Below are 27,498 nucleotides of genomic sequence, written 5' to 3' on the forward strand. Positions count from 1 at the left end.
GAGGTAATGTCGGCTGTAATGATGTTACACAGAGGTCTACAATCACACTCAAAGTTTTTGTTAAATACTTATGAATGTTTTATAACTGACAAATTAATAAGGAGGCAATATAATCGCACACAAATATACTTAAGTACTGTACACAAGTTTCTGAGGCATTCAGAATACTTTGAGGGAGGAGCAAAAAGGCATAGGTTATCAGAACATAGAAAGAATAGTTATTTCTTAGGCAGTGCAGATATTTTTTGTTCACCAGAAGATTCAATTCAATAGGCTAGGCCAAAGTCAATGGGCTAAAGACTTGGATAGGATGAAGCAGTTCTGGTAGATAAATGGAAAAGTCTCTGTCAAAGTTCTCAAGAATAGTTTGTAAATAGATCATATGTTGGGTCACAAGCTGATTAGGCCTGTGAGTTGGGAAAGTTTCAAGCACTTTCACCAAGAGAGGCAAGTACTAATGTCTGGTTTTTCAGTACCTTTACAAATGAAGAAAAAGAGGCAGCTGGTTACCTGTTCCTTCAGATCTCGCTGTTCCTGGGACTCAGTCATGGGGACAAGAGGGAGGACGTAGGGGGACTCTTGCACTGGGAATGGTTAAAAAGCTGGCAAATCTTCAATTCCGGTAGCTGTAGTCAAGCACACCAGCTCGTGTCCCTCTCCCTGGCTATTCAGATTCCTGCAGCGCTCTGAGGAAAATACAACCAGCTCTGAGAATGCTATCCATGTGGCTTAGTGTCCAGTTGATTGGTCCCATCAACTCAAAGGGAAAAGTCGTCCTTGCAGGGCTTCTGTCGAGATGAACTTAGCGATTCGGACCTGCAGCAGGGCTTCACCGGGCAAACCAACGGTCCATGAGTTGCAGCAGATGTCCTCTTCAAGCTCTTATTCGGTTCTTTCGTTCCAGTGGTCGACTCTGCCTTCCAAGCCAAGAGACTAACCTTTTATTCAGGTCTCTCCCATTCATTTCAGCCTAGGTGTCACTCACCCAGCAGGGTGGCTGTCCTTGCCGGACAGTCAGCCAACCAATAACCACAGAGTGCATTTGGGTCTCCTAGGCACCTTCCTCACTTCCTGCCCACCCCAGACACAAGGGCGCCAGAGGTGGTCTTCACTCCTGAACCCCGCCAAAGGCGAATGAACAAAGGAACCTAACCTAGTTTGGCGCGCAGAGCAAAACTCTAGAAGGACCTTTCCACAGAGAAATTTGGTTTTTGCAGAGGCGGCTCAGACGCCTTCTTGAAAAACATGCCTCCTGCCATTTAACGCTAGCGGTGTTCGCGGTCGGGAAAAATCATGGTAGTACGTTTCAAAACCACTGCCACCAGCTTTTTCGAGAGAAAAGGGTAGCAATTGGCCGCTACATGAGTATCTAGTCACAGGGGATACTAAGTAACCCCTCCAGCACTCTATGGTAAAATAGGGTGTGCTGGGTCTAGGAATTTAAATAGACTAGTAAAGTCAATTTCACATTACTTACTCTGGATAACAGTTTATCCCAGAGAAGGTATTTAACCTTGGGAAAGCCTGAAAAGGTTTCCCTGTGCCACTGCACTCCATGTGCTGTGGCCCAAATGAAAAGATGCCTATGGAGTTGTCTAAAAGTCAATAACCAAAGAAAACGCAAGTAAAACACATTTCAAAACACATGTGTGGGGCAAAAGGGTCACACACTCCAGGTAAAAAGGGTCTCTAAGGTGAAGGGAATTGGCACATTTTTGAGAATTCTCCCTAACACTGACAATTGTTTATTGAAGAAATTTTGTGTGTAAGAGTTTATTTGAATAATTGTCACTGTGAATTTCTGTGCAACGCCCCTACAGCTCACATTGACCCCTCTTGAGGTAAGCCTGACTGCTCAACACACTACCAAAATTGTGTAGTACAAGCTTATACCAAAGGTTGGGTTTCCTATACCTATAGTCGGTTGTGTGTAGTGCACCTAGAGGGTATTGCTCACAAACTTTGCCTAACGCCCTCGCAGCATGGTTCCTGAGCAGGTCACACTCGGGCACCTGAGCCTATCGCAGGCTAACCTGGAAATCATTCAGGGCACCAGGAGCAAGGCTGCCAGGAGTCAATACAAGAGTAAATGGACTAGGTTCTGTCATTGGGTGGACTCTAAGTAGATCGCCCCCCCTTACGTGCACGCTAGATGTGCTCTACTTCTCGGCACATCTTGCACACTCTGGCGTACTGGTGGACACATGCCGCACTTATCTGGCAGCCATAGGGGCCTACAGAAATTTGGTCCTCCAACCTGATAGTCAGACATTTAGCAGGCCTCTCCAGGCTCTACCTGCCCATCAAGAAGCCACACCCCGTGTGGGACCTCAATATGGTGTTGGGCACCTTGGCGCACAAACCCTTTGTCAATGGCTTCCGTGGACATCAGGCTGGTCACTATTAAAACAGCTTTGCTAGTCGGCCTCACCTCTGTCAGCGAGATCCAGGGCCTGGTGGCCTCAGAAACCTATACCACTTTTCTCTGCGATAAGGTGGTCCTTGCAGACTCACTCCGCGTTCCTTCCTAAGGTACCCTTTGCTTTCCATCTAAACGAGGAAGTAGTCTTACGTACTTTTTTTGCTGACCCCATGCACGAGGCTCAGAGTCTTGCACTGTCTGGATGTCAGACGCGCTCTGAAATTCCATCTGGTCAGGACCAAGGGCTTCCGCAAGTCTGACGCACTGTTTGTCACCTTTGGGGGATCCAGGCCCGGGTATCGGGCATCCAAGGCCTCTATTGCACAGTGGATAGTTGTGGCCTACGAGGGGCAGCACAAGCCGCTGCCGGCTAACGTGCATGCCCACGCTATCGGAGTCGAGGCCACGGCCATGGCCTTCCAACAGCAGGTTCTGTGGCAGGTCATCAGCAGGTCAGACACCTGGGCGACCCCGTCAACTTTCTGTAAGAATTACTGTTTGGACGCTGGCTCTACGTCAGACGTGGCCTTTGGACAGGCGGTTCTAATTAACCTGTTTGCTTAGGGATGGTCTCCTCTCCACCCTGGTGTTACATTCAGTTGTAATCGCCCATGCAGTATGGAGGAAAGCAGATGGGACGTAAGAGTAACTAAGTTTCTCACCGTAGTGACTAATGTACTTAGTCCATAGTCCCCTCTCCTCCATACATCCCACCATCCTCCTCCTAATACCAGTCTCATTAGGCAATCTTAAATATTGTCGGCGTGTCAATGGGGATTGAGTGGCGCCAGTGGGCGGAGTCAGGGGAGTGCATGCTCCCAGGGCTGCGCCTCAAAATTTAATGGGGAAGGTTTTTCTGGTGGAATAGGTTCTGTCTCCCGTCCCTAGTGAGGGACGCCCATGCAGTATGGAGGAAAGAGGACTATGGACTAAGAGTACAAGCGCTCTTCAGAGGAGGATTCATATTTTAAAATCCCTCAGATTGTTCAATTCCTAAAGGGTTTTACTAATGTATTTCCACCAGTTCCATTCAAAGTCTGTTGACATTTCTAACCGTCATTCCTTTTGAGCCTATATAGTCATGCCCATTAAGACTGTTAAACTTCAAAACTGTTTTACTAATTGCCACGGTCAGCCCGCAGTGTAAGCGAGTTGCAGGCTCTTTCCTTTAAAACCCCACATATAAAGACATGGTTGTTTTCTGGGTGGAACCTTCTTTTCTACCCAAGGTAGTCTCCGACTTCAACTTGTTACAAAAAATCATTTTGCCAACTTTCTATCCACCCCATCCTGGAAAAGAGGACAAAAGATTGCATAGACTGGTCCCAAAAAGGCTCTCCGTTTTTACATATCATGAATGGCTACATTTCGTCAAAAGGACCCATTATTCATTGGCTATACAGGCTATAGAAATTGGGTTTAGCTGTTACAAAACAAACTATATCCAGGTGGATTATCCTGGCTATTGTGGAATGTTACAGGTTAGCGGGCAAAGTGTTAGGGTGAATTCTCATTTTATGGCTAATTTCCCTCACCTAGTGAGTCCCCCAGCAGCTTTGCTGGATTTCTGGAGTTTTTTTTCACTTGGTAAGAGTGTGCCTCTCTTTCCCACTCTTACCTGTGTGTTTGCCATGTGTATTTACTCTGCTTTGGTGATTGTGGACTCTGGAGTACACCACTTCAGTAGCCCCCTTCTTTTGTGTGTTACACAACACCTTCAGTGCAGTGACACAGGGTTGTCTTTTAGACTTCCCACCGACTCCATTTCTGAGGCTGACTAGTGTCCCCCAGAAAAGGGTAAAGTTGCCATTAACTTTACTTGGTCATTTAACCACAGACCCAGTGCACCCCATCTTACATGGAGTACTGGAAAGGGTTAATCCTTAGCCCTTTTTATCTGTACCTCCTAGAGCATCGTTTCGCTCTTTTAATATTTAGACTTGGCTGGTGGCAGTGGTAAATAGTTATTTAACATTCATTTTTAAATAAGCTTTCTTTAAAAAGGGCAAGATATGTAACACTGTAAATATACTTCAAAATACTTTTCCGAATCAAACAAGGTAGTGGTTATTCTTTGGGTATGCTTTTTACACTCTTCCTACACCCTGAGGTGACTTCATTTGCCAGGATAGTAACAGCGTTTATGTATCAATAGTTATGCTTTGCGGATAGGTCTAAGGAAGGAAAAGTTTAAACAGGTTCAGAGTATATGTGAGGACAACTAAATCTTTAAATGAAATCTAGATAAGCAGTAACAGTCTAAAACAAGTTATCATCTATGAGGGACAAATAGTACAAAAAGTCAATGGGCTAGAAGAGTCTTCCAAAGTCAATTGGAACAGTCTATGGAGCTGAAGCACTTCTTAGATAGTCTTGCACAAAGTAGAGAGTTTGTAGAAAAATCAGTTGAAGGGTCACAAGCTGTTAAGCCTGTGAAAAACAGAGTTGGAATCAACTCTAAGGGTAAGCCACTGCAAGTCTAAACCGAGAAAAGCACAGCTCAAAGTCACTGAGTTAAGTACCACAAGTCTAAACGGTACCTCTGGTTTGAGAATAGTGCTTCAGCTGGATTCTGTATTGTAGTAGCGATGCAAACGCTGGGCTCGTGAGCAGTTGTGGGGACAAGAGGGGGGATGTCTGGAGGGCTCCTGCGGCAGCAATTTGTAGGTTGTCAGCAGCTACGGCTCTTTTCGGTTCAGCAGGACTTCGCAGTTTCAGCGCTTGGTAAACAGCACCATTGCTGATCTCAGATACCGGTTGGGCTTCCTTCACTCCTTGGGTCCTGCACTCTGGTGAGGAGACTTGATCTCTGGTCGTTCTGCTTCTGGAGGGTCTTTGGGTGACTCCTGGAGATTCTGGCTGGATTTCAGACTTTGCACTGGGCTAGGATTTCTCGACCCCTGGCACTCTGTTCTTGCAGCAGCGAAGAAATATAGCCAGTCGGGGAAGATGGTCCAGTGGAGTTCTTCTCAGAAGTCATTCCTTCTGGAGCTCTGTCAAATTGAAAGTTTCAGCACAGCAGCAGGGCTTCACCGGGCAATTCAAAGGTCCAGCAGGATGCTGCAAGCTTCGTTCATGGTTTCTTCGGGTGTTTCTCCCAGTGGTTGACTCTGACTCTAGTACCAAAACCCTCAACTTTTAAGCAAGTTTCTCCCATGCACAGCCCAGGCTGTCAATCGCACAGCAGGGTGGCTGTCCTGAAAGGCTAGCCAGCCAATCAGGACTAGCTGTATTCAGGCATTCCTAGAGACAAAGGACAGGGGAGTTTTGGGTACCTCCCCAAAATTAAACCACTGCCACCATCCATTTAAAGTGTTGAGAGTAACATACATTTTTTTTACATGAGAATGTAGGATTAAGGGGCTATCGGCTACCCCCCCCCCCCCATACCCCTCAAACACCCCACATAAGATGGTGTGTGCTGGACCTACAAAGAGAAAAGGTAAGTAAAGTCAATTTCACTTTACGATTCTCGTGATCAGTAGTTCACACAAGAAAAGGTATTTAAACCTTAAGAGCAATCTAAAGGATTTCTCTGTGACACTGCACTGAATGTGCTGTGTGTCACCATATAAAAATCTGAAAGACTTCCCTGTGCCAGATGCCCTCCTAACCCGAGGGCATCTGGGCGCTGGTTACGTAAAGACTTGGTTACAGCAAGGTTACAGGCAAGGAGGTGCATTGATTACATTAAATACAGGTAGTGGTTACAAGAGACAATGAAATAAGTGGTACATACATGTTGTCTGTGGCAATATTTGTGTTCAGGAACAAGGTGGCACTCTACATAATGTGGTGTGCGCGCCAATCTCTCAGACTAAGTTTTGGGAGAGATACAAAGTATCTTTCTCCCTTCTTAGTAACAGTAGTTTCTTGAGGGTATAGGAAAAGAATCTCAAAGGAGGTTACGAGGGGCCCCAGCAACAGTACCCATAAGGAGCTGTGTGCTGCAATATTAAAATATTGAAGCCTTTAACCGCTATGGAGCAGACACACCATAGGTACAGGTAGAATGCAAAGAATAGAGTTCCAAAAGACAGAGCCCACAGAATGAATGAGTGGAAAAATGCTCCGCTCATTCAGGATTTAAAGAAAAAGGTCCTGAAGTCCAGCAAAACGTGCTTTTGGTCTACCTACGAGATGGGATGAAGCATACAAATGATAAATCTACCCAACAGACACATTTTGCTATGCCAAAAGTGTACCCATCACCATAGGATAGACACCCATGAGTAATGAGCTATGGACCAAGAGTACAGAAGTCACTACGATGAGTAACCTTTTCTTTCTGGCTTGCTAGTACAGTTGCCACTTAGCATGGAACACACCCACCGGCTGCGAGGGGGAGAGCCCAAGGCTTAGACTGGTCTAAACTAGTTGAAACCAAAAACGGTACATAGGACTACTATTGCGGTAACCTGGTTTGCATTAACGGTGAAGCCAAAACTAAAGCACATCTCCCACCAGCCTACCTTCTAAAACCAAGCATGGTGATAGAATCACCCTATGGAATAAATGGAGTGCTGGGCACCCCTGGGATGGGTGGTCTTATGGGCGACCCAAGACTATACATCCTAGGTGAAGGAAAAGGATTGAAATGGTAGAAGGGGTCTGAGCTGAAAAAGAAAATGGGATGGGTGGCCTTATGGGCGACCCAAGACTATACATCCTAAGTGAAGGAAAATGATTGAAATGGTAGAAGGGGTCTGAGCTGAAAAAGAAAATGGAGAGGCCCTGCAATGCCCAATATAGGAATTCTTTGTCAAAAGTGGTGATTATCAAACTTAAAGCCTCCGGAATCTCTCCTGACATTTACACTAAGCAACATCTTCAGACTGCTGCTGCTTAGAACTGTATATCACATCTGCTGCACTTTCAAATGTACAGCTGATGGAATAGGGGGGGAAGACCGGCAAGTTTATGTGGGGTTGGGTAGCATGGGGGTATTGTGCCTCTTGTTACCTCACCCTGAAGCAGTTAAGACATTTTTTCAGTCCTGCCAACAATTGAAAGTGGGCCAGGAATGCTGATGTGAGTAACTCTTTACTTTAGGAGAATTTGAAAGGGCTAAGCTGTTTGCCTAGAAGCCATACTCCACACTGCAGCACTTGCTTGTAGGCTTGGAATTATTAGTATGACATTGAGTAGCTTGACCATAACCACCCTTCCAGCTCCACCCTTCCTTCACCCACCGCCACTAGCTCAGGCTCCACTTTCAAAAAGGTAACCATACCTGAAGTACAAAAAATTATAGCATCTTTGAAACCTTCGAACTGTAAGGGGGACAGTTGACCCGCACAGATCATAAAAGATGCAGCCAGGGATCTTTCCCCCTTCATTACCAAATTAATAAACTTGTCATTCTCCAATTACACGGTCCCAAGTAATCTGAAACAATCCTGGGTCTTACCACTGTTAAAAAAACAAACTCTCGACCCAGATATACCCACGAATTACAGACCCATTACCACTGTCCCATTCGTACAAAAAAATCTTGACAGGGTGGCCTATTTACAAATTCAGGATTACCTTGAGACAAACCAATTACTAGGAACTCGCCAATCTGGCTTTCGTCCTCAACATGGGACAGAAACGGCCCTTGTTGATCTTAAGAGCCAGTTAGACGAACTCAAAGATAAAGTTAGGGCTGCCATCCTTCTTCTCCTTGATCTTTCCACTGCCTTTGACCTGGTTGACCACAAAATCTTGTGCAACCACTCGTCATCGGCAGCACACTTCTCCCACTCTGCGGTCACATGGCTCCAATCCTTCCGCATGGTCCTGTTGTCCAGGGTCTTCTCACCCCTAGCAGCAGCCGACCCTATTCCCATTACTTGCGGTGTCCCACAAGGATCTTTTGTCTCACCCACTTTGTATAATATATTTACAAAGCCCCTGTTCGACAAGCTGGACCATCTGGGTGTCACCTACACTAATTACGCAGATGACACCCAGATACTCCTCACTTTATCCGGCAATTACAAATCTGACGTCACCCGGTTCAACAAAGTCTTCTCCATCATTCAGGCATGGATGGCCACACATGGCCTATGCCTGAATGATGACAAGACTGAACTGCTCCTTGTCGGCTCACCTAATACCATCCGGAAACTCAGCTCCAGCTTCACCATTGACCATTGGTAACGCCATTCCCATTGCTAAAAGTATAAAAACCTTTGGTTTCTACCTAGACACAAATACCAACCTCGCCAAACAAATATGACCACCTCAGCCACTGCTTACACTGGTAAACTAATCAGGGACTGCAGACCTCTGATCTCCCCCAACAACTGCCTCACTTTAGCCAGAGCACTCATACAATCCAAACTGGATTACTGCAACAGCCTTTATGTAGGTGCCAACATAACAGTAATTCATAAATTGCAAGTTCTACAAAACAATGCACTCCGTGCCGCCCTAAATATTCCTAGAAGAGAAAATATCTCGGCTACAAGAATTTCATGCAAATGGCTCTCCATCCAACAAAAAATAGACCTAAAAACTATCTGCCTCACTTACAAAGCTCTCAACCACCTAGCCCCGCCCTATCTTACCAACAAATTCACCTTAAGACGGAATACTAGAACCACCAGATCCTCTAATACATTACAACTGACGGTGCCCAAATACTCCCTTAAAAGAGCCAGAGGATCCAGCTTCCCAGTTCTAGCCTCACAACTGTGGAACACCATTCCACTGGATATCAAATCCACCCCAACCTTTCAGAACTAAGGTCATCACTTGGTTACTCAACAAATATGTATGTATGCCTAATGTGTGAATGTATCCTTTTCTACGTCTGCTTTGTTACTATCTCTGCACTAACTGCTTTCTTGTAAACTATACATATGCTGCACAAATGTACAAATGTTCCTCACCTTTGCCTGTAACTTGATGTTTAAGCGCCCATATACCGTTGGGTCAGGAGCGCTATACAAATAAATAAACATACATAACAATGAGAAGTGGATTAAAGAACTATAGCTGCTTCTGGACTAATTCATGCCCTCGGAGCAATCTTTGATCGTCTTCCCTTTCTTTACAGATCAGACTGATGCAGCCAATGGGCAGAATGGGCAGGAGGTAGCCACAGTTGATAATGTGGCTGCAGGAAACTCTAATGCTGGAGGATTGACTGAAATAGAAGCAGCAGTTACTTCTGCAGCCTCCCCCACAGTGCCAGCTCTTCCAAGCCGAGCGGTTACTACTGTAACACAAGCCACACAGCTCCCAGGTCCAGCTGTTCAGGTGAGTTCAACAGTTGCCATTCCTTTTTTATTATTGATGAACTAGTGGGCATAAGGAGCCTGCTAAAAGTAAAAATCACTGTATTGTTTGTGCTCCCCCCTTTCAATTGCAGAAATCCTCGCCCAGAATAAATTAAACAAATGTTCCTTCTTATCTAGAACATTGCTTCATTGACACCACCTGAAGTGCCATCGCCTGACCCTGCTTCTGCAATTTCTGCAACAGAACAGCCTTTGGTTCAGCTTTCCACAGAGGTTCTTGATCCTGAGGTCGAAGCACAACTGCTGCAGCAACAGCACGAACGGCAACTGCAGCAACAGATTCTTCTGCAGCAGCAGCAACAGCAGCAACTTCAACTGCAGCAGCAGCAACAATTAGAGCAGCAGCAGCAGCTTCAGCTTAAGCAGCAGCAACAACTTAAGCAGCAGCAACAGCTCCAGCAGCAGCGGCTCCAGCAGCAGCGGCTCCAGCAGCAGCAACTGCAGCAGCAGCAGCTACAACAGCAACTGCAGCAGCAGCAGCAACTGCTTGAAGCAGCAGCTGCTGAGCAGGCCACCCTGCAGGCAGCCTTGGAAGCCGAGCAGAATCAGGAGAATGCTGTGGCGCAATTGTCTCTGCCACAGGAGCTTATGGCAGAAGGTCAGGCAGCCACTTTGATGGTGACGGGACTAACACCAGAGGAGCTGGCTGTCACAGCTGCTGCTGAAGCAGCGGCTCATGCTGCTGCCACAGAAGATGCCCAGGCGTTGGCTATCCAGGCAGTTCTCCAGGCAGCTCAGCAAGCAGTTATGGGTAGGTGTTTTTAATTTTGTTTGTGGGAGAGAAGGGCCTTCTTTGCAGGACATTTAACTATGCTGGGGCATGCAAGAGCTTTTCTTGTTGCCATTCTTTGAAGGGAATGGCATAATTTCAGGAAATTCTTGGTGTGCACTTTACTACTTGTTGTTCAATTGTATTTTTCCATGGACACTTCAGGAAATGGTAGAATTAAGTTGAATTGTTGATTGAAGTCTTCCCCTTCACCCTTGTTTTCCAAAGGCAAAGGCGTATTTCAAGTTATGCAAAGGTGATGTTCTTTGGAATTAGTAGATTGCATTCGACACAAGTCTTATGTTGCACATTTCATGGATGAGTTTTACAGAGTGCACTTAAAAAATGGTTCAACTGTCAAAGTACCCTCTTCACTTTTGCGCCTGATTTTGTATTCACTTGTGAGAGCTCACTAGACTTTTGGGCCAGTCTGTACAGATGCTCAGCCCTCTACTTTGAGAGAGCCATCTGAAACATCCTGTTTCTTCAGTGTTGGGGGGGAATTCTAATTTCAAAGGGATTGTGTCCTCCGACGTATTCCTTATCTTTGATAGATCTCCCAGCTTGCTGGCCTCGGAACATTTTTTCAGTAGAGGGCGCTGCGCGCCGATGTCCCTCGAGCCGATGTCCCTCGACAGCCTCAGTTTCGGCGCTGACGTCATCGCGCGTATAAATAGACTCGCGCAGCGTCCGTTGCTCAGTTCCGTTTTTCCGCTCTTCGTGGGGCCTCGGAATATCGTTGCTCAGTTCTTCAGTCAAATATACTTCATTATTCCTCGTGAATACCGACTCATACTCGATGGCTTCCTCACCCAAACCGACGACTCCACGGTCCGGCTTAAAAAAAATTTCGAGACTGTGGAAAGAAAATGTCGTTGACGGATCCACACAGGATCCGTTTGTGGTGCCTGGGAATCGAGCACCATTGTTCAGAGTGCGAGGACTGCATGTCCATGACGGCGAAAGACTTGAAGGAGCGTAAGGGGAAGCTCGAGAGGTAAGGCAGTTAAAACTTCTTCGAAAGTTTCCTCAGCGGAGTCGAGACATTCGTCTCCTCGCCATCACAAAAGACATTCTCATTCTAGGTCTCGAAGCAGTTCCCATCACTCTTCGAGATCTAAGCATTCAAAAAGACGTCAAAGATCCCCTTCCTCTTCTTCCGTTTCCCCAAAAAGGGTCTCCTGCCCCACAAAGCGCAGCTCTCAGGCTGAGTGGGAGGAATTCAGGAAAAAGATGCTTAGCGTCTTCGAGAAAGCGGCCTCAACCCCCTCGAAGACTGCGGAGGGTGATACCCTGGGTGAAAGACCCGAAAAATCAAAACGGCGCGAGTCGCAGCACCCGCCGAAAGAAGCCACTCGAGAGCGTCACAAACCCTCGAGTAAAGGCAAAGTCGCGTCTTCGGCGTCGTCGAAGATCCCTTCGACGCATAGATCGGCGTCTTTGACGCCGTTATCGAAAGATTCTTCGACGCGCAGGTCAGTCCAGTCGACACCGTCTTCGACGCCGAGAAAGGACAAACCCACAGCCACCTCACAGCCAGTGACCATACCCAGAGCCTCGATCACGAGAATGTCGTCGACAACCTCGAGTAGAATTCCGATACTCTCGAGTTCGAGGCCTCTACCACCTTTCTCAACGCCTTTTTCGATGGCTTCGAAGCCTTTAACGTCTGCGTCGACGACATCAGCGTTTTCTCAGCCAATCATGACGAATTTGGCCCCTTCTGCTCTGGAAATGGGATTGATACCATTTTCAAGACCTGATCACTCCAGAGTCTTATCTATTTATGAAGAAGTGGAGGATTCGGATCAGGAAAGACCTTTTGAGTTGCAGGGATCTGAAACTCCTGTACCAGTGGAATTTACCTCTGAGGAAGGTAGGTTTAAAGACCTCCAAGAATCCTTACAGGAAGCAAGTGGGTTGGACATTTCCCCAGAAGTGGAATTTGCAAGACCAGACCCAGGGGAACATGCTGAAACCCCTTATAGAACCTTGATGGCAAGGATAATAGATTTTATGGGGTGGTCCACACCCTCACCTGCTTTTCAGCAAGAAAACCTCAGACATCTTGGTCAAAGGCCCACAGGAGGATCTTGTGGTGCCATTTCATGCAGCATTACAAAGGAGAATATTGGCAAACTGGGAAATACCTGAGGTAATCCCGGCAGTTAACAAAAAATGATCAGCTAAACATAGGGTGTCTTCTGCTGACCTTGAATATTTATCCAAACACCCAACTCCGGAGAGTCCGGTTGTTCAGGCAGCTACTTCATCAGGTAGTAAATCGGCTTACCCTACTGTTCCACAGGACAGGAATGATAAGAGATATGACTCTATGGCCAAAAGTCTTTTCTGCATGTAGCATGGCGTTGAAATCCATCAATGCTACTTGTACGCTTGCAAGATTCAGCCACACACTTTGGGAGTGTGCTTCATCAGCGGCCGACTGCCTCCCGGAGGGAGAAGAAAGGGAAGCGTTCCTAAACATCAAGGATGGTAGACGCTATGTGCGAATCCCTTCAAACTGGCATAGATTCTGCTGACAGCATCAGCAGGGCCATGGCGGTAAGCACAACCAGGAGATTTGCTTGGTTGCAGAAGTCTGGTTTTGCTCCAGATGTGCAAAGCAGACTCTCTTGAATGTGCCCTTTGACGGCTCTTCCTTGTTTGGTAAGAAGGCGGATGACAATTTAGAAAAGCTTTAAACATCAAAGGCAGCAGTAAAATCTCTGGGAGCTGCAATTCGTCAGACACCATTTTGCCCCTCAGGTACTACTTGGGGAGGTAAGCCCTTTCGCTTCTATTCCGCATTCGGAAGAGGCAGAGGACAGCCGGTTCAAATGGGTCCGAAAAAATTCACCCGAGGTGGACGGGGTAAAAATACAAAAGCCGCAGCAGCAACAGGTGCCTCTTTACCCTCGGCATCTGCATCAGCCGCCTCCAAACCGCTCTGAGGACTCTCCTCACAAGATACCAGTAGGGGGCAGGTTAACTCAACATCTGACAGAATGGCAGGTTATTACATCTGATGCTTGGGCATTGGAGACAGTTGCCCAAGGTTACTGCCTGCCTTTTCTACGCATCCCTCAGTCATCCACCGGGGGAACAACTCTCTGAAAGTTCCAGATCCGCTCCTCTTGCAGGAAATTGTAGACCTGCTAGAGAAAGGTGCCATAGAACCGGTACCTGTAGCGAAGAGGAACAAGGGCTGGTACTCTCCCACCCACCTACCCCCCCCCCCCCTCTACTTTCTCATACCGAAGAAAGACGGAGGACTGAGACCTATCTTGGACTTGCGAGAATTGAACAAGTCCCTCATAAAGGACAAGTTCAAGATGGTAACTCTCTCTCAGATCCTTCAGGCCCTCCAGCTCCAGGACTGGCTGGTATCTCTGGACCGCCAGGATGCTTATTTCCATGTGCCAATCCATCTCAAACACAGGAAATACCTGAGGTTCGCAATTGGCGGCTCTCATTATCAATTTGGGCTGACCTCCGCCCGAGGGCCTTCACCAAGCTAATGTCAGTAGTGGCTGCAAGTCTAAGGAGGGAAGGGATTCACGTCTACCCCTACCTGGACGATTGGCTGATCAGAGCTGTATCCCTGGAACAAGCTCAGATTCAGCTAGATTTTGTCTGCCACTTCCTTCACAAACTGTGTTTCTCCCTCAATTTAAAGAAGTCACAGATGATACCATCAGAGACTCCAGTTCATTGGAGCGGTCCTGGTCACTTCCCTGGGAAAAGCCTCGCCACCAGAAGTGAGGGCTCAAGATATTCTGCAGATGGTCACCAAGTTTCAAAATGCCCAACGTCTCCCAGCCTTTGAATTTTTGAGGTTGCTAGGCTTCATGGCATCCTGCATCTTCCTTGTGCCAGAGGCTCGCCTGAGAATGAGATCTCTTCAGTGGGCACTGAGAACTCAGTGGTCGCAATTCTCAGGGAGAATGACAGATGACCTTCAGGTTCCGGACAAGGTGGCTCGAGACCTTCAGTGGTGGGCCTGCCAGAAAAACATCTCGAAGGAAGAACTGTTTTGGCAACCATGGCTGGAGATGACAGTTGTCACAGATGCCTTACTCACGGGGTGGGGAGCCCATACCAACGACTTGACCATCAGCGGTCCTTGTTCTCCATCGGAGTCCAGACTACATATCAACCTGTTAGAGCTGAGAGCAATCAGACTAGCGCTGAAGGCTTTTCTGCCATCTGTACAGGGGAAAAATGTCCTGATAATGACAGACAACTCAGTGGCCATGCACTACCTCAACAAAAGAGGAGGCGTAGGATCACTGCCACTGTGCAGAGAGGCAATGCAGCTCTGGCAATCCAAGAAGGAATCTCTCTATCGGCAGTTCACCTTGCCGGAGAGAAGAACTTGACGGCGGACGCCCTGAGCAGGCAGGGGCAGAGTCTCCCACGAGTGGGAACTAGCTCAGGAAGTCCTTCAGGAGATCTTCGCCCTTTGGGGAACCCCTCAAGTGGATCTGTTCGCCACCAGTACCAACAGGAAGTGCGATCTGTTTTGTTCAAGGGGAATTTCCCCTGAGAGGGGCTCTAGGGGACGCGTTCGTAGTGGACTGGGAGTTTCCACTCCTGTACGCGTTTCCGCCAGTCCCTGTCATTCCTCAAATGATCAGGAGGTTGAGAAGATTCCGGAGGACCATGTTCCTAATTCCCCCAGACTGGGCCAGGAGAACGTGGTACCCAGACCTTCTGGACGTGTCCATCTGCCCTTCAATTCGTCTTCCACTCAAGGAGAATCTTCTCTCACAGAAGGGAGGTCAGGTTCTCATTCCAGACATCAAAACCCTCAACCATCACGCCTGGCATCTGAAAGGTTGAGATACAAGGATTGGGACCACCCTGATGACGTCATGGTAGTGTTGCTTTCGGCCAGAAGGCCAGCAACAAAGTCTTTATACCGCTGCCGTTGGAACAAATTTTGCAGCACGTGTAGAGAAGAGAATATCGACCCCTTTTCATGAGGTACACCAACGGTGTTATCCTTTCTACTCTACTTGGCAAATTCAGGCCTTTGGGTTGGCACGATTAAGGGCTATCTCGCAGCGCTACCGATCTTCAAGCGCACTGCAGAGGAGCCATCGTATTTCAAATTACCCTTAGTAATACAATTTCTAAAGGGATTAACTAATGTCTATCTTCCAAGGCCATTCCAAGTTCCCTTATGGGACTTAAATTTAGTCTTAAATTTCCTGATGGGTACTCCTTTTGAACCACTCCACTTTTTTTTGCTAAGATTTCTCACCCTTAAAACTGTCTTGTTAGTGGCTTTAACATCTGCTAGAAGGGCGAGCGAATTACAAGCTCTATCTTGTAAACCCCCTCATACAATTTTTCATAAAGACAAAGTTGTCCTACAGGTTGAAGCCTAATTTCCTCCCAAAGGTGGTTTCTGAATTCCACATCACTCAGAAAATTACCTTACCTTCGTTCTATCCGCCTCTCCATCCAGGGAAAGAGGAAGAAAGGCTACATAGGCTGGACCCAAGGCGGGCTTTAAGCTTTTACATCAGCAGACTTGCTAGGATTAGGCAAGCAGACCAACTGTTCGTAGGTTACTCAGGACACAAATTAGGACTACCGATAACAAAACAAACCATTTCCAGATGGATTATTTTGGGCATTCTGGAATGTTACAAACTAGCAGGGAAAGAGCCTCCTCAAAATCTTAGGGCTCATTCAACCAGGGGTCTCGCAGCCTCCTCGGCCCTCCAAAGAGGGGTTCCGGTTCGAGACATATGTGCAGCTGCAACATGGTCGTCCGCCCATACCTTCACAAGATTTTACAACCTGGATTCCTAGGTTTGGCAAAGCTGTATTACATTCTGTTCATTCCTAAAAGGAAACATGGCGTTTTACTCCCACCTCCAATTACACACCGCTGCTATGGGAGTCTGTCAAAGATAAGGAATACGTCGGAGGACACAATCCCTTCTAAGAACAAGTTACTTCTTAACTGGTAACGGTCTTTCGATGGAATGTTCCTCCGATGTATTCCTTATCGCCCCTACCATCCATCCCCGCAGTAATACTTCCCTTGTGGTTGCAGCTTACGCTCCTTCAAGGTCAATAACCAATTCATGTAAAACTGTTAACATCAAAACGGAATTGAGCAACGGACGCTGCGCAAGTCTATTTATACGCGTGATGACGTCGGCGCTGATACGGAGGCTGTCGAGGGACATCGGCTCGAGGGACGTCGATGCACAGCGCCCTCTACTGAAAAATGTTTCCAAGGCCAGCAAGCTGGGAGATGATCTATCCAAAGATAAGGAATACGTCGGAGGAACATCCCATCGAAAGAACGTTACCAGGTAAGAAGTAACTTGTTGTTCTGTGCAAATTCCCTTACAGACCCCCAGCTCTTTTGGCTGGACTTTAGGACTTTAAATTTTTATCCTGTAGAGTGAGGTCTTTTTCCAACTCATGTATTTTTCTGTGATTTGATCACTGTTTCTTTTGGGTTTGGGGTCTGACAAACTCCATAGACATCATTTTTTTACATTGATACACACAGCACCTCCAGTGCAGTGGCACAGGGAAGTCTTTCAGATTTCCCAAATGTTTAAATACCTTCTCTTGGTTAAACTGTTTCCAAGAGCAGTGAAGTGAAATTTACTTTAATTAAATGTGTTGCTTTCTAGACCCAGCACACACTCTTACGATAGGGTGCTGGAGGGGTCACCTAGTATCCCTTTTTTCGAATGTATTGTGTCCTCCAACGTATTCCACATCTTTCACATGTAATGTCCACAGCTATGCTACTTCGTAGATTTTTCAGCAGAGGGCGGCCTGCGTTGGCTCGATATCCCTCGAAGGCCTCCGTCGAGGGTGACGTCACCAGATGTTATAAATAGGGCACACAGCGCCTGTAGCCTCAGTTTTGTTTTTTCCGCAAACATGTTTGCTTCAAGAACTCGGCTCGCCTCGTGTATCTTCTTCGAAGAAAATGTCTTAATCTTCTACCTCTCCGACTATGCGGTCTGGGATTAATACATGCCGGGACTGTAAATTACAAAATGTCTATTACGGACCCGCACTGCATCTGCTTGTGGTGTCTGGGTGAAAGTCATGATACCGACAACTGCACGAAGTGCCAGTCGTTGACTGCCAACGCCTTGCGGGAGCATAAGGGGAAGCTGCAGGTAGGTCGGATTTCCAAACCTCGTAAAGCCAAAAATCTGATACTTCCGACGATTCAAGGGGTGACTCTCCCCGTTGGAAGGAATCCAGGGGCTCTGTCCCAGAGTGGTTCCCGCCACTAGTCCTCGTCGAGGCACTCCTGGAAGCGGCGTCGCCGTTCGCCTTCCCTGTCCTCGTCGGATGATAGCTCTGTGAGGAAAGTGGCTTTTCCCACTAAATCCTCTACTCCGGAGGAATGGGAGGCATTCAGGGAGCAAATGCTGGCCATTTTTCAATCCCAGGGCACAGTTCCGTCCACGCATTCGATGGAAGCCGGCAGGGAACGGTCTTGGTCCGAAGCTCGCGCGCCCTCTGGCCCGTGCAGTCAGCGCGATGAGCATCGGGAACCGTCGAGGTCCTGTTCGGACAAGGCTCTGGTGGATCGCCAGAGACGTGCCAGATCTACATTGCAGCCTTCGTCCCCAACAAAACCGTAGAAGTCTGGAAAGGGCTCGAGGACGGTGTTGGCGCCGTGTCTGGGCTTTGCCTTAGGGCCGTCCCTCGGAGCCGTTGACACCGAGAACGTTGATGTCCTTGACGCCATCGGGGCAAAATGGCTGGAATTTGCCATTGGAAGCCCCTATGACTTTAGATCCTCCGAGAAAGTCTCTAAGACGGTGAGGCCTGTTCTTGTCTCCAAGACCTCTCCTGTCCCTAGGAAGGAGTCCTTGCATTCTCTGCAGGACATTTATGAGAAACCTTCGATGGAGTTGGAGCCCTTTGATAATGCTGGTGTAGCACCTGAGGCTCCTGACATGGTCTCTTCTGAGGACAGTTAGTTGGAAGATCTGCGTCAGTCTGTACATTATGCCAGTGGCCTTGACACTTCTGCGGGGATGGAGTTTGGTAGGCCAGAGCCTGGGGCTCATGCTGAATCCTCCTATTGGAGGTTAATGTCAAGGGTTAGAGTATCTAGGGTGGTCTGGCCCGCAGGTTGCTTTCGATCAGGGTGATCTGACTGTTTTAGATCGGGGTCCATCCACTGACCCAGTGTTGCCTTTTCAGTTGGCAATACAGAAAAGTGTGACGGCTTCTTGGCAGACGCCGGAGTCTCTTCCGGCGGTCAACAAGGTAACTAAGAAATACTGGCCAGCCAGTAGCAAACCCAGCTACCTATCCACTCACCCCACTCCTGAGTTTGTTGCTTCAGGTGGCCAAGGCCACCTCGAGGCAGGCTGCGTACCCTACTATCCCTCCTGATAGCGGCGACTAGCACTTCAAAGGTTGGGCACGCAAGGTATTTTCAGCTGGGAGTATGGCACTGAAGTTGGCCAACTCCACCTGTGCCTTGGCAAGGTTTTCACACACTCTCGAATTCTCTCTAGCGGCTGAGCATATTCCCAAGGGGGAAGGGATGGGTTCCTTGCTCTTGTGCAGGATGGCAAGGATGCAATGTGTGAATCCCTTCAATCTGAGTTGGGCACGGCTGATAGTATTAGCCGGTCCATGGCTGCAAGCACTGTGATACGCAGGTTTGCGTGGTTGCAGAAGTCTGGTTTTGCTCCATATTTGCAAGCCCATCTTCTGAATATGCCCCTTGATGGTTTGCATTTGTTTGGCAGCAAGGCTGACAGCCTTGAGAGGTTGCAGACCTCCAAAGCAGCTACCAAGTCTTTGGGCGCTGCTCTGCGTCAACCTCTGCCTTTTCGACCTAGGTGACAGCAGTGGGGAGGCTGGGGGGGGTTCCGAACCCCTAATCAAAGGGGCTACCGTAAAAGTACTGCAGACGTGCTGGAGAAAGGCGCTATAGAACTAGTGCCTGTGGCGGAGAGGAACAAGGGCTGGTATTCCCCATGTTCTTTTAGTCCCATGAAAGATGGAGGACTGAGACCCATATTGGATTTACATCGCTTGAACAAGTTCCTCAGGATAAGGACACGTTCAAGATGGTGACTCTTTCTCGGGTCCTTCAGGCCCTTCGACTTCAGGATTGGTTGGTGTCTCTGGACCTACAGGATGCTTTTTTTTCACGTGCCCATCCATTCAAAGCACAGAAAATACTTGGTTTGTGGCAGGCAACTCGCACTTTCGGTTTCGGGCCCTGCCACTCGGGTCGAACTCCGCCCCGAGGGTCTTCACCAAGCTAATGGTGGTGGTGGTGGCAGCGTATCTCAGGAGGGGACGGGGGGTTCACATCTACCCCTACCTGGACGACTGGCTGATCCGGGCGCGTTCTCCCGAACAAGCTTTGCATCATCTCAGCCTAACCTGTCGCTCCCTTCACAAGCTGGGCTTCTCCCTCAATTTCAAGAAGTCCCTTATGACACCTTCCCAGAAGCAAATTAACAAGGGGGTCCTCGGAGTCCCTCTGCTAGACATTATTCCTGGTTACGAGAGACTTACCCAGAGTCTTTAGCTCACTAACTTTCACAGAGAAGAAATATCCCAAACATATCAGTCTTTGTCCTGCCCTGGGGCAGTCCAGCACCGAAATGCAAGGCAATTCTCCACTGACCAAGAGTACCAACAGCATCCCCAGACACGTGTTTCGGTCTGGTTGGACCTCATCAGTAGGGAGGAGCTGTGCCTCTCTAAGAATAGTAAGCAAGGGGTCCACGTCTGGATTCCCCTAGTAACTTACAGTGAAACCCAAAGTTACTTAAATATGCAAATTAACAAGGGGGTCCTGGGATGTCTGGCAGAGGGACTCCCAGGACCCCCCTTGTTAATTTGCACCTTCCCAGCAGCTCCAGTACATCAGGGCTGTTGGGCAGGTCCTTGGAAGTGCTCGCCTCTCAAGGTGAGGGCTCATCACATTGTACAGATGGTCAACAAATTCCAACATGCCCAGAGTCTTCCGGCTTTTGAATTCTTAAGGTTGCTCAGCCTCATGGCATCCTGCATTTTTCTGGTGCCAGATGCCAGACTAAGAATGAGATCATTTCAATGGGCTCTCAAGATGCAGTGGTCGCAATTCTCATGCAAGATGTAGGCTCCCATTCAGATTCCACTCTGTCTCGCAGGATCTTTTGTGGTGGACCAGCAAAGGGAATCTGATGAAGGGTGAGCCTTTTTTTGGCAATCGTGGCCGGAGGTGACAGTGGTGATGGACACTTCCCTCACAGAATGGGGAGCTCACGCCAACGAGCTCACCACCAGCAGTCGTTGGTCTCTGTCAGTGTCCAAACTCCACATAAACCTTTTGGAGCTGAGGGCCATCAGGCTGGCCTTGAAGGCTTTCCTGCTGTCTGTGCGGGGGAAGTGTGTCCTAATCAGGACGGACAACACAGTGGCCATGCATTACCTAAACAAAAGAAGGGGGGGTAGGGTCACTCCCACTGTGCAGATAGGCGATGCAGCTCTGGTTCTGGGCGATACAGCAAGGAATCTCACTCTCGGCAGTTCATCTGGCCGGAGAGGAGAATGCGGTGGCGGACGCTCTGAACAGGCAGAGCACCGCCTCCCACGAGTGGGAGTTGGCTCAGGAAGTCCTTCAGGAGATCTTCGCCCTTTGGGGAACCCCTCAAGTGGATCTGTATGTGACCGCTGTCAACCGAAATTGCGATAGATTTTGCTCAAGGGAATTTCCTCCAAAAGGAGCCTTAGGGGACTCGTTCGTCATGGATTGGTCATTCCCACTTCTGTACGCGTTTCCTCCGGTCCCCGTCATTCTTCAGGTGCTAAGGAGGTTGTGGAAATTTGGGGTCCCTCTTGATCCTCATTGCTCCGGATTGGGCCTGGAGAGCTTGGTACCCAGACCTTCTAGAAATGTCCATCTGTCCTCCACGCCGGCTTCCCCAAAGGAGACCGTCAAGACTATCAACCTTCACGCATGTTTTCTGAAAGGTTGAGCTATAAGGATTGGGACCTCCCGGATGACGTGATGGAGGTGTTGATTTCAGCCAGGTGGCTGGCGACCAAATGCCTGGCGACCAAATGCCTGTACGGTTGGCGTAAGCTTTGCGACTGGTGCAGAGGAAACAATGTTGATCCTTTTCAGTGTTCCATTTCAATGGTTCTATCTTTCTTGCTTTCTTTGGCCCACAGGGGTCTCCAAGTGGGTGCCATTAAAGGTTACCTGGCGGCACTGTCTATTTTCAAGCGCTCGTCTGAGGAATGTTATTTTAAGATTCCTTTGATTTCCAAATTTCTAAAAGGGCTCACAAATGTGTTCCCGCCGTCCCCCTTTCAGGTGCCGGTTTGTGATCTGAATTTAGTCTTGAAATTCCTCATGGGTGCTCCGTTTGAACCTCTACACGCTTGTCCTTTTTGAGACTGTTGTCTTTCAAGACAGTTTTCTTGGTTGCAGTTACATCTGCTCGCAGTGTGAGTGAAATGCAGGCACTTTCACCTAAGCCACACTTTACTGTGTTCCGCAAGGATAGGGTTGTACTGAGGGTACGTCCATCCTTTCTACCTAGGGTAGTGTCGGAGTTTCATTTGAGCCAGAAAGTGGTTCTTTCTGCTTTCTATCCTCCCCCCTCATCCCGGAAAGGAAGAGGAGCAACGCCGTAGGTTGGACCCTAGGAGAGGTTTAGGCTTTTATATTTCTAGGATGTCCAAGGTCAGAGTGGACAACTAACATTTTGTTGGGTACACTGGACACCAATTGGGCCAGGCTGTTATCAAATGGACCTTGTCCAGGTTGATTATCCTCACCATTACTAAATGTTACAGATTGGCGGGCAAAGACACTTCTAAGGGGTTGCAAGTTCACTCCGCTAGGGGCGTGGCTTCATCCACAGCCCAGCAGCGGTGAGTTCCTGTTAGGAATAATTGTAATGCAGCAACGTGGTCTTCAGTCCACACCTTTGTCAAACATTAATCCCTGGTCAGGATATGGCCTTTGGTAAAGCAGTCTTTTATTCTGCCATCTGATTGGGTATTCTAAATTCTTTTCCCTCCTCCATTGTCTGGTACTGCTTTGGGAGTCAGTCATGTGGAATATGTTGGAGGACATATCCATTCAAACTAGTTACTTACTGGTAACTTTCTTTCGACTGGATGTTCCTCCAATGTATTCCACATCGCCCTCCCAGCCTGCCCCTCTGAAGGATTTCCTATGCTATTGCAGCTTGCGTTCCCTCAAGGCTATGTGGAGTCAAGCAGGCATTGTCTATGAGCATGTCACATGTTATGGGGGGAAAAAACATAAACTGAGGCTACGGGCGCCATGCATCCTTTTTTATAACATCTGGTGATGTCACCCTCAGCGGAGGCCTTGGAGGGACATCTACCCAACGCCATTGACGCAGGGCGCCTTCTGCAGACAAGATTTCCGAAGCAGCACAGCTGTGCACATTACATGTCAAAGATGTGGAATATGTTGGAACATCCAGTCGAAAGAAAGTTACCAGTTGGTAAGTAACTCGTTTGTCTAGTTTCTCATGTAACATTTTTGTTACCCTTTGTCCAAATAATGGCTGGTGGCAGTGGTTTACTTTTTAGTACCATTGAGTGTTTCTACCGCGGGCTGCAATTGCAGCTGCAGTAAAGCACCCATGGGTGCCCATTTTGTAAAAATTGCTCTGATCTTCTTTTTTCGCCATTTCTTGTTTTAAAGGACCTTCTTGAGACTTGCTCTGCTTGGAAAACCAGGCTTGGTCCCTTCGTTCGTTTTGTCTTTGGGGGATTAAGCAGTGAAGCCTGCCTCTGGCTCCAGCCTCTGACAAGGCAGGAAGTTAGGGAGGTGCCCGAAACTCCCTGTACTTGGGCTCCTTGGTTACAGGAATGCACCCAAAGGTGATTGGCAGGTCGGCTGTCCTTGAAGGACAGCCACCCAGCTGTGTGATTGACAGCTAGGCTGCAAATGAATGGCAGAAACCTGCATAAAAGGTGAGATCTTTTAGACAGAAAGCAGAGTCAACCACTGGACGAAGGAATCCGAAGAACTTGGAAGAGAAAATTGCTGCATCTCCTGGACCATTGGTTTGCCTGGTGAAGCACTGCTACAGTGCCGAAGCTCTGAATTCACCTAGACTAAAGCAGCCCTGCAAAGGAAGACTTCTCACCTTGGGTTGGTGGGACCAATCGACAGCGAGACTAACTCATCTGGAAATCATCTCGAAGCTGGCTGTACTTCCATTTGCTGCTGCAGGAACCCGAGTGCCAGGGAGAGTAACACCAGAATCGAGTATCGTTTTTAATGCGCACCGGAGCTCCATGCAGATCCTTCGGACTCCCTCGAAGCAGGACTAACCAAGCCTGAGCCACCTCGACAGAGTGCTGGACCCCAGAAGCAAGGAAAGTACACAAGTTATCCGAGAACCGCAGTGGTGCTATTTGTGAGAAGCTGAAACTGTAAAGTGCCCCTGATCTGAAGTTTGCCCATTGGTGTCGCCGACCTTCAAACCATAGTGCAGGATCTGCAAACTACAACAGGAAAAGAAGCCAGCTGAAACCAATTTCTTCAGACCTAAGGTACTGTAAACTAAGGGGTACTTACCTCTTGCTGTGTAACTTGCTTCCTCTCAGTCGAGATTTGCAGTTGTTGGCTTTTGCAGAGTTGCTTGCAGCTTTGCCTATCACAAGCTTCCCAGCTTGTGGCCCAACAATGATTTCTTTTTCAACAAAAACTCTAATATTGTGCAAGACTTTTTACTTACCTTCAAGAAGAACACTCCAGCTCCCCTAGACTTTGCTCAAGTAACATTGGCTGTCTTGGCTCTGTGAAGACTCCTCTAACCTCTGACTTTGTGTTTTGATCTGTCCCTCCAAAAAGTCACACATTCTTTACTTGTGTAGCTCAGAAAGGGTTACTCTACATTGCATTGTGGGGGTTTAAAAGTACTTACCTGTTTGAAAAACGTGTTAACCATTGTTTCTGCACCGTAACCTTTTCCTTTTGACACCAAACTCAGTATTGCTCTAAATGTTCCACTGATATATCAATGTCCACAGTGTCCTAACAATTGAAGTTACCTCAGTGTATAGAAGTGTCGGTGGGCCATCCCAAATGGCTATCTACTTATTTATTGAAACTGAGTGTATTTCTGAAGTATATTTAAGTGTTACATATTTGCTCCCTCCTGAAGAACGCTTCAAACTGACTGTTAAATTAATGAATAATTGATTAATCAAGAAACCTTGACTATGTGTTATTTGGATACTTGTCACTGTGAAAGTCTGTTACAACCCTACAGCTCACATTTACCCCCCTTGAGTTAAGCCTGGTTGCTCAGTCACTCTACCAACTTGTGTAGTACATGCTTATACCAAATGTTGGCTTGACTATTGCCAAGAGGACAAGGCTGGTGCAGTCTCCCACAGGGTACTGCATACAATCTTGCCTAACAGGGGCTTTTTAATTTGTATTCTGGATAGTGATCCCTTTTTCTCGTATTTTGATCTGATTTGGATTTTCCTTTTTGTTTTTGGAGTATGACAAATTAGACATCTACTTTTTGTTTGGTGACACACAGCACCTTCAGTATAGTGTCACAGAGAAATCCTTTAGCTTTCCCGCAAGGTTTAAATACCTTTTCTTGTGAGAACTACTGTTCCAAAGAATAGTAAAGTGAAATTGACTTTACCTTTTCTCTTTGTAGGTCCCCCCATATTATGGGGAGTGCAGAGGGGGTTACTTACTAGCCCCTTTTTCTACTTGCTCATGTAACATTTTTTATGTTACCCTCACTACTTTAAATGGCTTGTTGCAGTGGTTTAATTTCCTTACCATTGTGTTTTTCTACTGCAGGCTGAATCCTCAGCTGCAGTATAACGCCCATGGGGGACCATTGTGTCAAAATGGCCCAGTCGTCTTTTTTCAAAACAAAAAGAAAGGTGGGCACCATGTGGTTTCGCAGTTCATTCGCGGATCTGTGTTAAATCGTACTAATTAGTGAACATTTTAGCCTGGTGCTACCAGTTACAAAAAGGTCCTATGGCATAGGGACCAATCTATAGACAAAGAAAAAATAGGGAGAATCCACCCTATTTAAAACTGGTGCTCTTTTAGCCCAAAACCAGGGCTGCACTCTTGAGTTAAATTTATTCTGAGTGTGCATATAAGTTCGAAATCAATGTTCTCAAAAACTCTTCTGGGTAGTTTTCATGAAATAAATGTTTAATCGCATCTCTTAATTTGACTATAAATCAAATGTTTCGACTTTATGTATGTATTTTAATTTTGTATAGCGCCGGTAGCCCGTGGGCATCAGGGCGCTTAGACTTACAACACAGCAGCTGCACGACGGACAATAAATAACAAATTACTGCAGCCAGATGAATGACCCTTAACACTGCTTTCCCCCAATTCATCATCTAAAAAGGTGAGTCTTCAACCTCTTCCTGAAAACAAGATGATTTACTTCAGACCTAAGAGTTTCAGGAACGCTGTTCCACACGAGGAGCCAGCACCAGAAAGGATCTGCCCAACCCGGATTTCAACTTGAACTTAGGTACAGTCAAGAGGCACTTTCCCTCCGAGCGTAGTCTTCTCCTGGGTGTGTAGAGCACTAAGCTCTTTTTAAAGTAGTCCGGAGCTATGCCATAAAGGCACTTGTGTACCAAACAGAGAGCCTTGCGTTCCTCTACTCTAAGCCAGTGCAGAGATAATCTATCTGCAGTGACATGGTCTTTCATCTTCAAATTCTTAACTAGCCTGACCGCATTGTTCTGGATCACCTGGCAGCTGGATAGGTCCTTGGATGAGGCCCCTAACAACAGAGCATTACCATAGTCGAGCCGTGATAGAATGATGGCTCTGGCTATCGTGGCCATATTGGCTTCATTGAGGAACGGCTTGATGGCTTTCATTAGCCTGAGATAGTACGCCATATTTTTTTTGAAGATAGCTGGTCTGGGCATGAGAATCGACTGCAGAATTGACCATCATACCTAGGGTTTTCACTTTGGGGGTCACCAAAATAGTGGCATTCTTGATTTGGAAAGAATTATACTCTGCCCCCAAATTGGCCAACTGACGACTGGACCCAAACATCAGTTCGGTTTTTGTCATTCAGGCACATCCAATTTGCCTGCATCCAGTCGTCTATTGTCTTGTAAACCCTGGCAATCACTTCGCTGTCCGTGGCGTGATGACTATCCCCCAATTCCAATATAAGTTGGGTGTCGTCTGTGTAGTTCGTAAAAAACACTCCTGCTTTCACCAATAGGCTGCACAGTGTGCGCATATATATGTTAAACATCGGTCACAGGATGGCCCCTTGGGGGACTCCAAATAAGATGTTGCAGGGATCAGAGAAACTGCTACCCCAATGGACTCTGGCTTGGCGGTTGGATAGAAATGACAGAGAACGTGGGCTGTTCCGAAGGATCCATTGATTGGCTTCTAAGTGCCTTGATTGTAAGTTGATGATCCACCAGGTCGAAAGCGGCACTAAGGTCTAGGAGCATCAACATCCCTAACTTATTTTTGTCTAACAAACTCAGCATCTGATTCTGCAGGTCCATCATGGCTGTTTCAGTACTACGGGACGATCTGAAGCCTGATTGTTGCTGGTGCAAAATCTCCTGGTTCTCTACAAAGTGGTGAAGTTGCTGAGTTGCTACCTTGTCTAATAGTTTAAGAACAAAATTTGAGTTAGTTATTGGGTGGAGGTTAGCAGGGTCCTTAGGATCCAGGCCAGCTTTTTTAACAAGTGGGGTGATGGTGACTTTCTTCAGATCTCTGGGCACTGTGCCCTCTTGAAAAGATGCATTCACTATTCTCCGGAGGATAGGAGCAAAAATGTCCTTGTGTTGAAGGATGATACTAGGTGGTAAAATATTTTCTGCACAGGTGGTAGGTTTCATATTATTCAACACCTCTAGCATATCTGCCTCTGAAATGGGGTCAAATTTAAAGAGCTGTTCTCTGACAGTTACCTCCACTTCTGTGGGACGAGTGTCCTGTTTAACCGAAGTTCTGG

General features: G+C 47.3%; 1 protein-coding gene across 3 annotated transcripts in view; it reads left to right on the top strand.

Moving 5' to 3' along the window:
• Nucleotides 1–27,498, top strand: part of HCFC1 (host cell factor C1) — a 771,113-nt gene that overhangs the window by 560,235 nt on the left and 183,380 nt on the right. For all 3 annotated transcript variants that reach the window (XM_069645438.1, XM_069645439.1, XM_069645441.1), the window contains exons 18-19: nucleotides 9,468–9,670; nucleotides 9,829–10,462. In XM_069645438.1, coding sequence (XP_069501539.1) covers nucleotides 9,468–9,670; nucleotides 9,829–10,462 — 837 coding nt within the window. The remainder of the gene's footprint in view (nucleotides 1–9,467; nucleotides 9,671–9,828; nucleotides 10,463–27,498) is intronic.

Source organism: Ambystoma mexicanum, chromosome 2p, assembly GCF_040938575.1.
Source record: "Ambystoma mexicanum isolate Mex_15411 chromosome 2p, UKY_AmexF1_1, whole genome shotgun sequence".
NCBI lineage: Eukaryota > Metazoa > Chordata > Amphibia > Caudata > Ambystomatidae > Ambystoma > Ambystoma mexicanum.